Genomic DNA, 13,814 nt, shown 5'->3' with positions numbered 1-13,814 from the left:
TGGATTTTATAACTAGTCCCTGACCTACAAGCTTCTATTTAAACGGATGAGATCATAATAATTTCACCTTTAAGTTATTGGCTTATTTCTTATGTCTAAATCAATTGAGTTGTAGTCATTAAACGTGATCAAAACAGCACTTTAGGGATTTTTTTTTATGTTTCTGACCGATTGCAGTGTCATGGTTGATCATCCATCTTCAAAAACCCTGAACAGCCGATTCTGATTTTGGCCGATATTGTCAATATTTTTTGACAATATTGTCAAAAAATAATAACACAATATAATTTTTGAATACCTAGAAAAACAATATCACAGACAATATTCAGCATTTTCAGCGCTTTTTAAAAATTTTTTAATTGGGTTTGGCCAAACAGATATGTCACTTCAACTAATTTCAGTTAGTGTTTTCACCATTCAACATGACATTCACAGTTTAAAAAACACGATGTATTGGCTGCTATGGCTCCTTGTCTGTGCACATACATTTTACAGCATTCAAAGCAGACATGCTTGAAGTATCAAACCTAAACTCAGCATTAGTAGATGACTGTTCTTAAATGTATCAGGCACAAAGCATAACTGTAAGTTTTACAAAACAACAAAACACTATTTTGGCTTTATTTATCACGGTGTGTGGACCATGTATAAACCCGAAGCGCTGTGCCTTACATGATGTAAGCATTAAAAATATCTGGTAGATACCAACAATAAAGTGGAAATGCTTTATTGTGAGCATGTTGGAGAAAACATGCTCACATCTTTAGCACATGTGTGTGTCTGCATGTGTTCATAGCGGAGCGGGTGAGCAGAACTGATAACAGCTTGATGAAATAAAGGCTTCAGATAGACCCAGTGAGTAGCAATCCTCGATCCTATTTCCAGCAATTCATTAACGTTCAAACGGTCCTGATTGGAAGCTGATGTGACCTTCTAAGTGTTACGTAACGACATGCCGTGGCACCGCTTGAACTCAGAGTTGACAGGGCTGCTCTGAAACAAATCAGTTGTTACTCACCCTGTCACATTTTGGGGTTGCCAATTCAACTTTCTGTCATGACTAACCCATAAGGTTCTCTGTAGATGACAGTGCAACTCAATTTTAATAGAAAAAATACATGATTCAATTTTCATATCTGAAGCAAATAAAAAATTGCTGGAAGGATTTTATAGTTAATTATCATTTATTTGCTTTACCTTTATTTTATAATATCATCCATTTTATTTATCTTTGTATTTACATTTTAATGATGTGCTTTGAGTGTTTTGAAGTGTTTGCAGAAACTCTGGAAGCGGCCTGCTGAGGAGTGAAAAAGGAGGATACCATGAACGAGACATTCCGGCGTTGATTGCCTAGAGGAACTGCAAACCTATAGTCTTATCTTATGAAATATGCTTTTGAAGATTGTATGAATGAGTTGTGTTCATGTGAGTGTGCAGCTGTTTTCTGCTCCCCCTCCCTTCAGGGCTGCACACTGTCATGTAACTAGGGTGTTCCTAATTCTAATAAAAGCAGGGTAAGACTCAGTTGAAGCTTCAGAGCAGAGGCAGAAATCTGTAACTGGGTTTCAACTGAGCTCTCCCTGCAGGTAAAACTAAATTCTGACTCTTGTCTCTTCTTTGTGTCTGTGTTTAGGTAATTTAGACCTAACAAAAATGTATTAAATAAACTTGCACTACAATTTATCTCTATTAAAGCTAATGATCGGCCTATGACGTACAAGCAGTGGAGTGTTTGGATAAAGATGATTATCAGCAGGGGCTAGGGTTGCTTTTTGCCTGTCGTATCAAACATAAAGGCAGGCAATATGGCAGCAATATGTTATGACACTTTTACAGTAAAATTATAATTTTCTTACAAGATAAAGCCCTAAAAATACACATCAAAAAGCATTTCTAAACAGATTTTACTCAGTTTGTCCAAATCAGCTAACTTGTCAACACTCCAAACTCCAAATAATCTACTTTAAGATATTTTATTACAGTTCCTCCTCATGAGTGGAGAGATAAAGTTTCAGCTGTGAGCGACGTACAATGTCTGACACATATTCATAGTAAATACTAGTGATGAGGGAAGTGCTGTACTTCTGTTGAGTTATGTAATTTCAGGCTCATGTATTGTTTTTAGTTGTGCACTAAATCAGATCGTTTCAAATATAACCAAGGTGACTGGCTCAAAAAGTGGAAGCTGCTGATAGTGGTGCAGTTCAGGTCATCATGTTGAAGAGACAACTGTTGTTGTCTGCTGTTTTGGTCGCAGGCTTGGAAGCTCTCTGATCAGCCCTGCCCGGTGACTGCCGGGCTATAACTCAGAAATGTGACCTTTTTCCAATCAACATGGCTGAACACTTCAAAGCTGAATGAACCCTGACAACAACACACTTCGGCTTGAATGTTGCAGGCTAGTTAACCAAACTCTAAGCTAGTTAGTTTGAGTTTCTGTGTGACTGTTAAGGTGCAAGAAGCTAAGAGGGAAACGGTATTATTAACTATGAAAACAGCTCGTCTGTACTTTTAGGCTGACACAGCAGCCTTTTGGAGCTTTAACAGAGAGGGTGAATATTTGAATTGTTTCAGGAAAACACATGGAGCCCATTACTAAGACCATAATCCTCAACAGGACATGCTCTCTCACAGTTTCAGCCCACTGCAGGGCTGAAATGATTAATCGGATTAATCGTGATGAATTGATTATGAAAACAATCAGCAACTAATTTGGTAATCAAATAATCAGACTCTAAAACATGCCAACGTGCTAAAAGAACGACCTCAGAGCAGAAATTAAGCCAAAACTGTACAAAAAATATATACATTTTGCATTTAAGATGAAAAACATGTACTTTAAATATTGTACCAAATAGGTTTAAGCAGTCAAATGAACAATCTGCAAAAATGTTCCAGTTTTTTTGTCCGATTACTCAATAAATCGTCAGAATAATCGATTACTAAAATAATTGTTTACTGCAGCTCTAAACCACTCATTCAGGAAGGCTAAAAATGGATTCTGAATGCTGCTTACTGTAGCTGTTAAAGAGAAATCGTGATCAGGTATCTTACCAGTAGTTAAGCGATGGATGCTCCCTCAGTACTCTGGTGGGGAGAACTGGTAGCTGCTTTAGGTCCGATGCTGTAGTCTCAGCACTGCGGAAAAATACACAGAAACCATTCCTGTATGTTATACCAAATGTTGTTTTTTTTTCAAATTTTTTTCACATTATATTATTCTATATCTTCACTTGCAGGAAAAATCCCATTAACACAACTATGAAAACCGCCGCTCGACTGATCTAGGCCTGCCAACAAGCGTTAAGTCTTTACAGGAGGTTTTCCTTTACTGTCAAAGGCACTTCACATCCTTTTATGATCCTAAAATAAGAGCCTGACATGCACATGTGGACCGCAAAAGGTAAACCTTTACACAAAAGAGCTCAAACCAAGTCCAAACACTAGACCTTTTCTCCACATGTTCCACTTTCCGAGGGTTTTGATTTGCTATCTTAAGGCACGGCAGCAATAACTCTTACTTGTGAACCTTTGTGGGCAGGTGGATCGACAGGATTTTGTTTTTTATCTTTTTATTATGGTTTTATAAAGAGAAGCACTGGCTGCCAAGGCAAAACTTGACTCTTACTCATGTCATGCCAGACTTCATTTACAAAGGCGCATGCAAAGGCTTTAACTCATCAGGAGCCTTTCAAAGGACATGGAAAAAATTGGTCTTTTAAGCCTGCAGGCTCTCCACAGTAATATTCTTATTGTTGATCTTATGTGCAGTGAAATAGTATTTAAGAGATAATAAAAATTTAATGACTAGAATATATTAATTCACCTTCTGCTCTGCCAGAGAGTCATTACTAATGATGACTACAATCTGAAAATCCTCAAAATCCTCAAAGTCCTGGAAATCTTTGTCCTGGAAATCCTCAAAGTTCTGGTTTTTGCTTATAAGCTAATCATCAAGGGTGTGGTACAACCTAAATGGTAAATGGTCTGAATTTATCTTTTCTAATCAAATTGACCACTCAAAGCGCTTTAAACTAGAGCTGCATTTATCCAGCTGCACCCATAGACAAGTATTTATTAGTGAGAAACCTAAAAGGCTTAAAACATCACAAAAAAAATCAAACACAAAATTATACTAGAGTGTTTTTTACTCCTCTACTATAAGCTAAGCATACCAAAAATGCAATTAGTCAGGTTGAATAAATTAACAAAAATTTGGTTGTTTCAACTACCAGTGCTGGTGGGCCATACAAAATTAGTTCCCTGGGACCAAATTGGCCCCTGACTGCAGTTTGGACATCCCTGATCTAAAACAAGAACAAAACACCAACACTTCTACAGGAAGAAAGTAACCTGATTTGTATTCCTTGTGTCATAATAAATATTATGAACTATATTTTGTTTCTTCTTAAACAAAATTAAAATTACACCCCCCAAAAAAGAGAAAAAAAAAATCAGTTGTTTATAGTATTTCAGTGAAATACACTTAAGATGTATGGGCTGTTGAGCATTGCAAAGGAACAAAACCACTATTATGATGAGAATTAGTTCCTGTTACAATAAAAGGGAAACTAGTTGTATGACTGAGATTCATATTTTTGTCATTTAACTATTTTCACACTGTTTATTCAGCATCAATGAATGCTGTGTTTACATTTCAAAATATGATGGAGTGCAATTATTGTGTGTTGCTCATGAGCACCACAGCTGTGACGTAACCAATGCAGTCAGCTGTGTTTTTAGTAACAGGTTTTATTTTTGGAGAGACTCTGTCTAAACCTCTGAATGTAAACAATGATGGATTTAAATCCCGTAGACTAGGGCTGGGTATTGTTACCAACCTCACAATTCAAGTCAATTTCAATTCTTTGGGTCACAATTAGATTTGATTCTGTATTCCTTTAAATTCTTCACAACTTTGTATCCAGGTGTTTCATATGTGACAGAGATGGTATAGTGAGATTCACAGGTTCACCCAAATTGATATTGAATTGGAAAAACAAAAATTTTCATTGCAACGCATTGATGAATTGATATTTTCACTAGGAATGCACCGATCCACTTTTTTTCACATCCGATACCGATACAGATATCTGAGGTTCAGTATAGGCCAATATCGATCCAACACAGAAAAACTGCACTGAATTGACTTAAAATGTTTTTATTTTTTATAAACAGACAAATGTACTGAATTTAAAATGTTTTGAAAACTATGTACCAGTACAGCATGCTTACATATACCAATAACCTCAAAAGCTTGGACAAAAATGTACAAACAACTCAACCTTAATTGGTTCAGTCAATGCAATTAGGAGTATAACAGCCAATGTTAAATAAACCATTGTACATGTTGGTCAAACATGTAAAAATCATCTACAACAAATGTTTTTTCAAATGGTTCAGAAAGTAAAGTTAGGAATTCTATTTATGTAAAATATATTTAGATTTCTGTTGCTCAGAGCACAAACAATAGAATATTGTATTTTCAATTTACAGATATCATTAAGGGATCGGTGCATCTCTAATTTTTACCCACCCCTAGAGGTGACCGTCTTAAATTTAGTTTACATTTTATTGTTGTTTTTATCATAAATGGCACAAAATGTGCATCATAATGTGATAAAATTGTACATTCATAACCCCACTAAGAGGAAACCGTGAAGTGGCATAACTTCCAACCGAGTCAAGCTCATTCCCACCCACACTAACCGCATGCTGCCTCCTCAGACCACCATGAGAAACAAGCCAGAGTGCTTTTTTGTAAAAGGTGAATGACCTGAAGCTTACTTTATGAGCCTCAATTGATCTCTCATTGATGTAATTTAGCATCGCCTCCAACATGGTCGACCAGAGATATAATGATCCAGTTATGTGAACCAGCTTACTGAACAAAAAGCCGTCTTGAGGCCACTTTCCCCTGTGGCTCCCTCTCCTTGGTTGGCTGAGTTTTGCTGCCACGGCATTTGGCTGCCTCTTTGATGGCGTGCGTTTTTTACGGGGCACTCTGGTCCCGGCGTTGTTGGGGTGATCTACTACTCGGCAGAGTTTGCCGTGTCAGCAGTCTGGAATTCATTACTACGTCTGTTATCTTCCAGCAGCATGGGGGCAATTGCTACGCCCGGTGCGGCGGGGCAGAGCCCGGCCCAGCGCAGTCTGCCCAGGGTGGGAGAGATAATGCTCATGTGTCAGCTCTTTCACAGGGCTGAGACTTGGTGGGGGGAAGCAGGGGGACTCCAGAGGGAGCACAATGAGAGAGCTGGTTGATGTGAATGAGCCACTAATTACAGGCCACACCTGCAAATAGAACTGTGGACAAGAACTGGGTGGAATGCCAGTCCATGTGTGGGAAATTTTGAATTACTGAAGATAATTTTATATATACATACACACACACACACACCTAGATACATACATACAGTACATATATACCGTATACATAAGTGTGTGTGTGTAGGGACAAACGAACTTCTGAAGCCTATATTTGAGAGTGAGTACAATTATACATGAATAAGAAAAAAAAAATTCCCTGGTTGCTCTTAAGGCGTGATTAAAGGCATCAATCAGTCCTGTGTTTTCCTACAATTTCCCCAATCCCTTAAAGCAACCCCCACGGAAGAGATACAGCATGTTGCACTCAGCTGTGGACTACAGCGGTAGGTGGTGAAACCAATAGCAGTAAAGCGTAAATAAGTAAAGCACCGGAAGACAATGCAGATAAAGAACAACGAGCAACCTGGCGGTGCATTAATTCAGCCCCACAGCAGGGAGGAGGGTGTGGAGCGGGGGATGTTGGGCCGCAACACAACAATAACACGACTACAGTCGGGCCCCTCGACGCCAACTTGTCTGCAATTGGACAGTGGGTCTGGCTCATCCCTCTTAAGCCAAAGGAGACCTCCCCGACTCCTCCACAGCTAATCTCCTGCTGTAGGAGCCGCCGTGGATACGGGGTAGGGGAGTCGTATTTAGACTGGATGATTCACGGGGAATTCACTGGGTCTGCTTTCACAAGAAGTCGGGATAAAAGAGGATAGTTGACGAGAGTGAAAAACACTTCCACAGGACAGTGTTGTTTCCTGAAGTAAGGGGATCCAAGAAAAAAAAATTTTTTCTTGTATTTTGACCTAGTCAAAGTTTTTTTAAAAGGCAAATATGAGATTACATGGTAGAAACTATTACCGTATGGCTGAAAAACATATCAGAATGTAAGCGTTTCATATCAGTTGATATCGATAATTATTGGTTATTACTATTTTGTTTTAAATATCTGATGTTTTTATATTTAAGCAGTTATGATGCACTGTGGCAAAACCTGAAACTTCAGCTTTGCAAATTACTCAACAGGTTGTTGCTAGGTAACCAAAGAGTGAGTGAGTTAGTTGATGACACCCACATTGCTTAGCTGGCTGTGAGAAGTTGAGTGCCTAAAGCCTTTCTTCAGCCTACATCCCCCAGAAATCTGTGTGGTTCTGGATAGGAGTTCAGTGAAATTATTGAATATTCAAACAAATTTTCTATTGATATTATATTGATTGGTATACTGCTGATTTACTGTCCAGCAATGTATGCAAGTATATTACAATACAATTCATCCATTCATCTTCTATCTGCTAACTCATTGCATAAAAACCTGAGGCCAGGATTCTAACCTAGGACTTTCGTGCAACAAAGTATTGCAACAATCCTGATGTAGCTCAGTCAGGATTTTATTGGGCCTTTATCTAACAGGCCACACCAAAGTAGCATGTAATTGTGAATTGCAAGAAAATGAAAATGATGGCTTTAAAAGCTTTTACAAATAAAAGTCTGAAAATTGTGGAGTTTGACTGTATTCAGCACTACCGAGTCAACACTATGAAGATCAGCCTTTCACTTTAAGTGCCGCTGCAAGTCTAACATGAATAGGTTTTGAGCTACAATCTGTGACTCTTTGGACCTTCCACAACAGCTCTTTAAAAACTTATAACTAATATTTTGAAATAAATCAATATCAACAAATGTACGTTTACTTTTTCCAGTTTTTTCATGGAATGTTTGCACCGAACCTCCACGACAGATAGACCCTTCGGGTGTTTTCAAACCAGATAGTCCAGTACACTTGGTTTGATTGGGAACCAAAACTACAACATTTGCTACATTTTCAGCTGCTGCTATATCAAACAATCCAAACTAATTGAAAAAGTTGTTCCCTCCTCAGCCTGTGGTGGCGCTGCACCAAGAACTACTGAAGGAAACGACACAAAAATCTCAGAAGAAGACATGAGAACTTTCCGTCTTTAACTAGATCTACGCTTTTGTTACAACTAAATCAACTTTCCCATAGAAACAAATGTATCCACACTCTATTTCGAAAGGTTTTAAATTTTTAGAACCTAAAACTAGAAATAAAAATTACACCAAATTTTCTATTGATCAGAAATGAAGGTTGAGTTTTTTTCAAAACATTAACATTGGCAGCTGTTTTATTTGGCTGGACTGAGGGCAGAAAAGGCTCTTTGTGTAGTTAAAGTTGCAGACTTCACAGAGATTAAAGGGGACAGAACACTATTGAAAACCATATTTACTTTTCCATATCTTTCAGAGGAATGTGGTGATTTGTGTTAGTCTAAAACTTAAATAATTTCATGCAAAGAACATTAAAAAGCCGACAACGACAGCTTTGGTCTGGATGGAACCCCGCCCTAATGAATTTTACCAGAACACTTGGCGTCTCATCGTTTATTGTCTTTTCAGAGTCGGGGAAAAAGTGCAGCCCATCCCGACTCCCACATGAAGTGAAAGTTCAGCCGTTACAGGGTGAACCTTTGGAGCTGAGGAGTTTACTTAAAAAAATAAAAAACGCTGAGTGAACACACTACAGGGATGCGTACTAACTACTCACCAGCTCAGTTGTGCTTGTTTAATGAGCACAAGCAGATGCTGCCAAGTTTTTTCCTCTTTGCAGGAGAACAAAAGGCAATGGTGTAACAAGAGGACAAACTGCATTTTCACTTTTGCACATTTCGTCACTCGCAGCTACATGCACAACATTCCTTACCATGGACAAATGCTTGTGTTTGCATAATGAATACAGAAGCCTTCTGAGGCAGAGAGACAACACCGGTTCGGCTGATCAGCCAGAACACTGTTTACTAATGCCAGATAATGCCCTTCATTTCTATGATTGGCAAAAGAAAAAAAACCCCAACAACAACCACCACCAAACATTATCAGCAGGTCAACTGTGAAAACATCATCACTAATGAACAGGCAGTAGAGGTTTCATACGGACTCTAACACCAGTGGCATCGACCAAATCATGCACACGTCGTCCTTTTTGTCCAGACACGTGTCTCCTAAACTGTATGTGGCATTTAGTAAGAGGCTGTGCAACCACAACGTGTTGAAATCAATTGAGTGGACTCCACATGTTGAAGGTGGGATGTCCTTTTATAACTCATGTGATCCCTGAGGAAACACATTGTAGAAGCAAGTTTTGGTTTAACAGCTGCAGATTTTTTTATTTATTTATTTATTTTCAGAACATCTAGAAATTTACATTTTTGTTCTTTCTTTGTAACCATCAACACCCTTTCACATTTTGTCATTTTAAACAACAAATTTCAAAAGTTTGACCAAGGCAAAGTAGTGCTCAATAAATGTGACATGAAAGGAAAATGACTTTTCTTAAATACAAATTTGACCACGACAACTAGGCCAGTCGTGATAACAAATTTTATTAGACAATAAATTGTCCTTGAAATTATTACAATAATCATTAATATTGCTTTTAATATTACCATTTTCAAGTGAAACAACAACAATCACATTATACTGCAAATTCAGCATCTCATAGATCAATTAAGTTTAATTTTGTAACCTGGAATTGGAAGATATTTTAAATATACAAAAACTAAAAAAGGATAAAAAAATAATAATAAAAAAACACCAAATATAAACCACACACAACCGAAATCATGAATGAAATTGACCATCAAAATATATTAATCACCAGGATAGAAAAGATCAAGCTCCTTTTAATTTATCATGCAATTAATTGGTTTATTGCTTAGCGACTACTTCAGTCTTGAATACTTTTGCAGCCTTTAACCCAGTGGTGCATAAAGGGGGTCCTGAAGGGCCGGCATCCTGCATGTTTTTGTTCTCTCCCTGGTTTAACACACCTGGATCCAATGATGGCTCATTAGAGAAATAAGAAGAACATTGACATGCTGAGAACTTAAGGTTGCTACTACCAACAGGGAGAGAACTAAAACACGCAGGACCGACTTTGGGCACCTCTGATCTAACTGGGTTTTTTCCAAAATGGCCCTTTATCAAGCTCTAACAAGATTCCCATGAACCCCGACCAGACGTCCTGTCAGTGCAAAAGAAAAGAATCCCCACAGCATGATGCTGCCACTAAATGTTTCACCCTGGAGATGATTGCATTTCTACAAATATATATGCAGGTTACACTCAGTCCGTCACCAAACGATGCTTTTAAGAAGGCCCTGTTAAAATTATACATTTGATCCAATTTTCTTCCAGTTTATAACAATGCAACTACATTGCATTGACTGATCCCATAAAAATCACATTAAAATACACTGGTTTGGGGTTGTAAATGCTGTGCATTTTTACAATGAACAGACACTTCAAGGAGAGTGAATACTTTCATAAGCCACTGTGAACATAGTGTGTAGACCACAAATAGATGGCAGAGAGCCAACAAGGGATAAGGCTCAATGTCACAAGTCAAAATTAAGGCAATTATTAACTGAGCGCAAGTTCTACAATGAAATCTGAGCCAGTAAGGTTGTACATTAACAGACAGCTATTACTGATATTACAGAGCGCAGACCAAACACTGCTTCCTCATACACTACATGTACAAACGCATTGAAAATTGTGCAGGGCTTTTGTTTCCACTCTGTAATCCTATTGACTAACAGCATATGTCAATACTTTTGTTTGCACATAGTCTTAAAAAAACCAAACTAAAACAACACTGCACAGGAAACCTTTTGCCTAATTAAAGGTAATATGCTTATTTAAACAGGAAAATCGTATTTATACTTTAATACAAATGAAACATGGCTGTAAAAAGCAATGCATTTAAAGTTATGAGAGAAAAATAAGAATTTCTTACCTGGAATAATCTCCTTTGGCCTCCTTTAAAAAAAATGGGAATAATTCAGTGAGTGAAGACAGGATTAAACAGCACTTTACCAGTAAAAAGCTCGAGCAGAAATATTCACAGATGGCTGGATATCTAAATGTACATTACACAAGTTGTGTTTTCCTATTCTTTCTTTTCTAAAGGCTTTGCTCCAACTCCTGTGAGAGGAGTTAACCGACTACAGACCCCAACAGACAAACGTTTTCAAATGTTACGTCCGTCCTCTTTCACGTTGTAGGGGGTGAGGGACATGACAACCAAGAGAGGCTGCGACAAAAAAAACAACAAAAAACTCTTTCTTACCTGCAATGCGAAAGCGGCTAACTTGAAAACATGTTCGCTCTCCACTTCAATGGTTTCCTGTCGGGAAAGGAGGCGAAAACAGCAAGCTTTTTAAAACCACACACACACACACACACACACACACACACACAGCGCTGACTGTCTCAAACACTTGACTCGTGAGAAAACCCTCCCGTCCCATACTTCGAGACCGTACCTCGGTCCCACCGTTACCGACTGAACCACCGCGGCAGGAACCTTTCGGTGTTTCATGCGGCTATGAAGAGGTTTTAACTGTCTATTCTCTTCTTCTGAGTTACCTTGGAATTACAAATAAAAAAGAAAATTCACAATGCGGGACTGACGGACTAGTTTAAGGTTCTGCTCAGAGTTAAAGCCCCCTCGGTAAAGTGGTACGGTCCCTAAGCAGGTTCAACAGTCTCCGTCTCCCATGGCGACCAGTCAGCTCTCCCCGCGAAACAAACTGCACACCCTGCAACGTTTGATCTCATGCTGCCTTCACGTGCGTCTCGTAAAAATTTTATTTCCACTCACTAAGGATTAATTATCGACAACCCAAACCAGAAACGTTTACTTGCGTTTCCTCATAACTTTCTAAAGTTTAATGTTGTTGCACGTTTCGGACTTTAGAGCGTAATCTTTACCTTCTACTTTACTAAAAAGAAAAGCAAACTGCTATAAAATCTCTCGAACCTTAAATGCAACACCCAATTGCAACAAGAAAGCATGTAGTATTTAGTAATTTTGAGAAACTTTGGAAACACTTTTTAAAGAGCGATTTCTGAGACAAATGCTTAATTATTTAACAATGAAGGTCCATCTTAGAATATTGTATGAGTTTATTTGGTAGGAGTTCATAAGTTTCTTACTTCGTCCTACTCCTTTTCGAGCATGTTAAGATAATTGAGGTACAAAAATACGTATCTTTTGCATCCCTAGTTCATGTGTGTGATTTTATACTTCTATCATGTTCGAAATAAATTTGTAACTTCACTTTCCAAAGGTCTATAGATGATTTGGAAGTGAAATCCGTCCATTGGAATTTTATGCCTGAAGAATGGCTTTAAAAAACTATAACCAGGAATAATAAAACAAGCAATATTTGGGTTGAAATAAATGCTTTTTATTTGATTCTCAAGTGAAATAACCATATTGGGGGGAAAGATAACCAACATATTATATCTAATAAGACTTTTGTTGACAGACAATGTCAAAGAATCCAAAGTCTTACTGAATGTAACTAATGCTAACTTGTGCTAACTTGGCCAAATTTAGGTTTAGGAAGTAAAAGTTTAATGTAGCGCTAATTGGACAAACTCAACATCATTAACACAACCCACTTACTATTGGACAGCATTATTTTACCATCTCACCATATTATGTCATCTTGTGGAAGGGACTCAGTCAAATCTCATGAAGTTGTTGATTAGTTCAAAATGGCGGTTTGTAAAGAATGATGAGGCTCCTATTTATCTCTTGGCTAGTCCAACAAGCATGGTCATAAATTTTACCAATAGTTTGATAAAAAACTACTCAACTTCTGCCCCGAGAGCACAAATTCATCAGTTGGGTTGAAGTTTGTGGGGTAAATTTTTCTTGTGTTTGTGTTGTGCAACGTTTTTTCTATAGATTTTTTTTGCTTAATGCCACTGCTAGTTATTAATAAACCCATAGGCATTCTTATGAATAACAAATGTTCAATAATTTCACAGGGCACCCACCCAAAAAGATTATTAGCACAATGACATTTAATTAAAAAACATTCCACATTAAACAAACATAACAGATACATATCACATTGCTTTAAATCACTTACATTAAACACTAAAGATTTAGCGTTTAAGTAGAAAAGCTCCACGGTCGTATTCTCTTTCAACAGGGTGATCTTCACAACATAAAACCTGCAAAGATATATATATTTTTTTTAATCAGCAAAACAACAACAAAAATTAATAAATAAAAGCTCAGTTTTTATCTATGTGCAAGTGTTGATCCACAGATGATCTTGTTTAAATCTGGCCGTATTGTTTGGAAATCTAACAGGATGACATTCATTGTGCTACATCACCGCCACCTGCTGGTTGATTGATGTTACTAATCTCCAAGGAGCACTACCTTCTTCCAAGGCTCTTCTACTACAAATGAGAAAAGGGTCAGTTTGGGGTGTTGATCTATGAAGGGATTCATATATTTTTGATGATTTTAAAAAAAAGTATGAAACACTTTCATAAATTAAAAAAATTATATAGTTATTTACTCATATGACCATCCATATATGTATTTTGTGGTCGTCATATTGTGCCATTTTTAGTGTAAATCACATATCTGTCACCCCAGTGTTCTTTAT

At 37.6% G+C, this 13,814-nt stretch overlaps 1 protein-coding gene across 8 annotated transcripts in view; it reads right to left on the bottom strand.

Annotated features, from left to right (window-relative positions):
• Positions 1-13,814, bottom strand: part of LOC102228572 (FERM domain-containing protein 4B-like) — a 54,717-nt gene that overhangs the window by 16,952 nt on the left and 23,951 nt on the right. For all 8 annotated transcript variants that reach the window (XM_023324615.1, XM_023324608.1, XM_023324610.1 and 5 more), the window contains exons 5-8: positions 13,284-13,368; positions 11,468-11,524; positions 11,135-11,157; positions 3,058-3,141 (exon numbers count right to left, since the gene is read on the bottom strand). In XM_023324615.1, coding sequence (XP_023180383.1) covers positions 3,058-3,141; positions 11,135-11,157; positions 11,468-11,524; positions 13,284-13,368 — 249 coding nt within the window. The remainder of the gene's footprint in view (positions 1-3,057; positions 3,142-11,134; positions 11,158-11,467; positions 11,525-13,283; positions 13,369-13,814) is intronic.

Source organism: Xiphophorus maculatus, chromosome 20, assembly GCF_002775205.1.
Source record: "Xiphophorus maculatus strain JP 163 A chromosome 20, X_maculatus-5.0-male, whole genome shotgun sequence".
Classification (NCBI taxonomy): domain Eukaryota; kingdom Metazoa; phylum Chordata; class Actinopteri; order Cyprinodontiformes; family Poeciliidae; genus Xiphophorus; species Xiphophorus maculatus.
The sequence above is the reverse complement of the archived record's forward strand: the minus strand, read 5'-3'. Positions and strand labels throughout refer to the sequence as shown.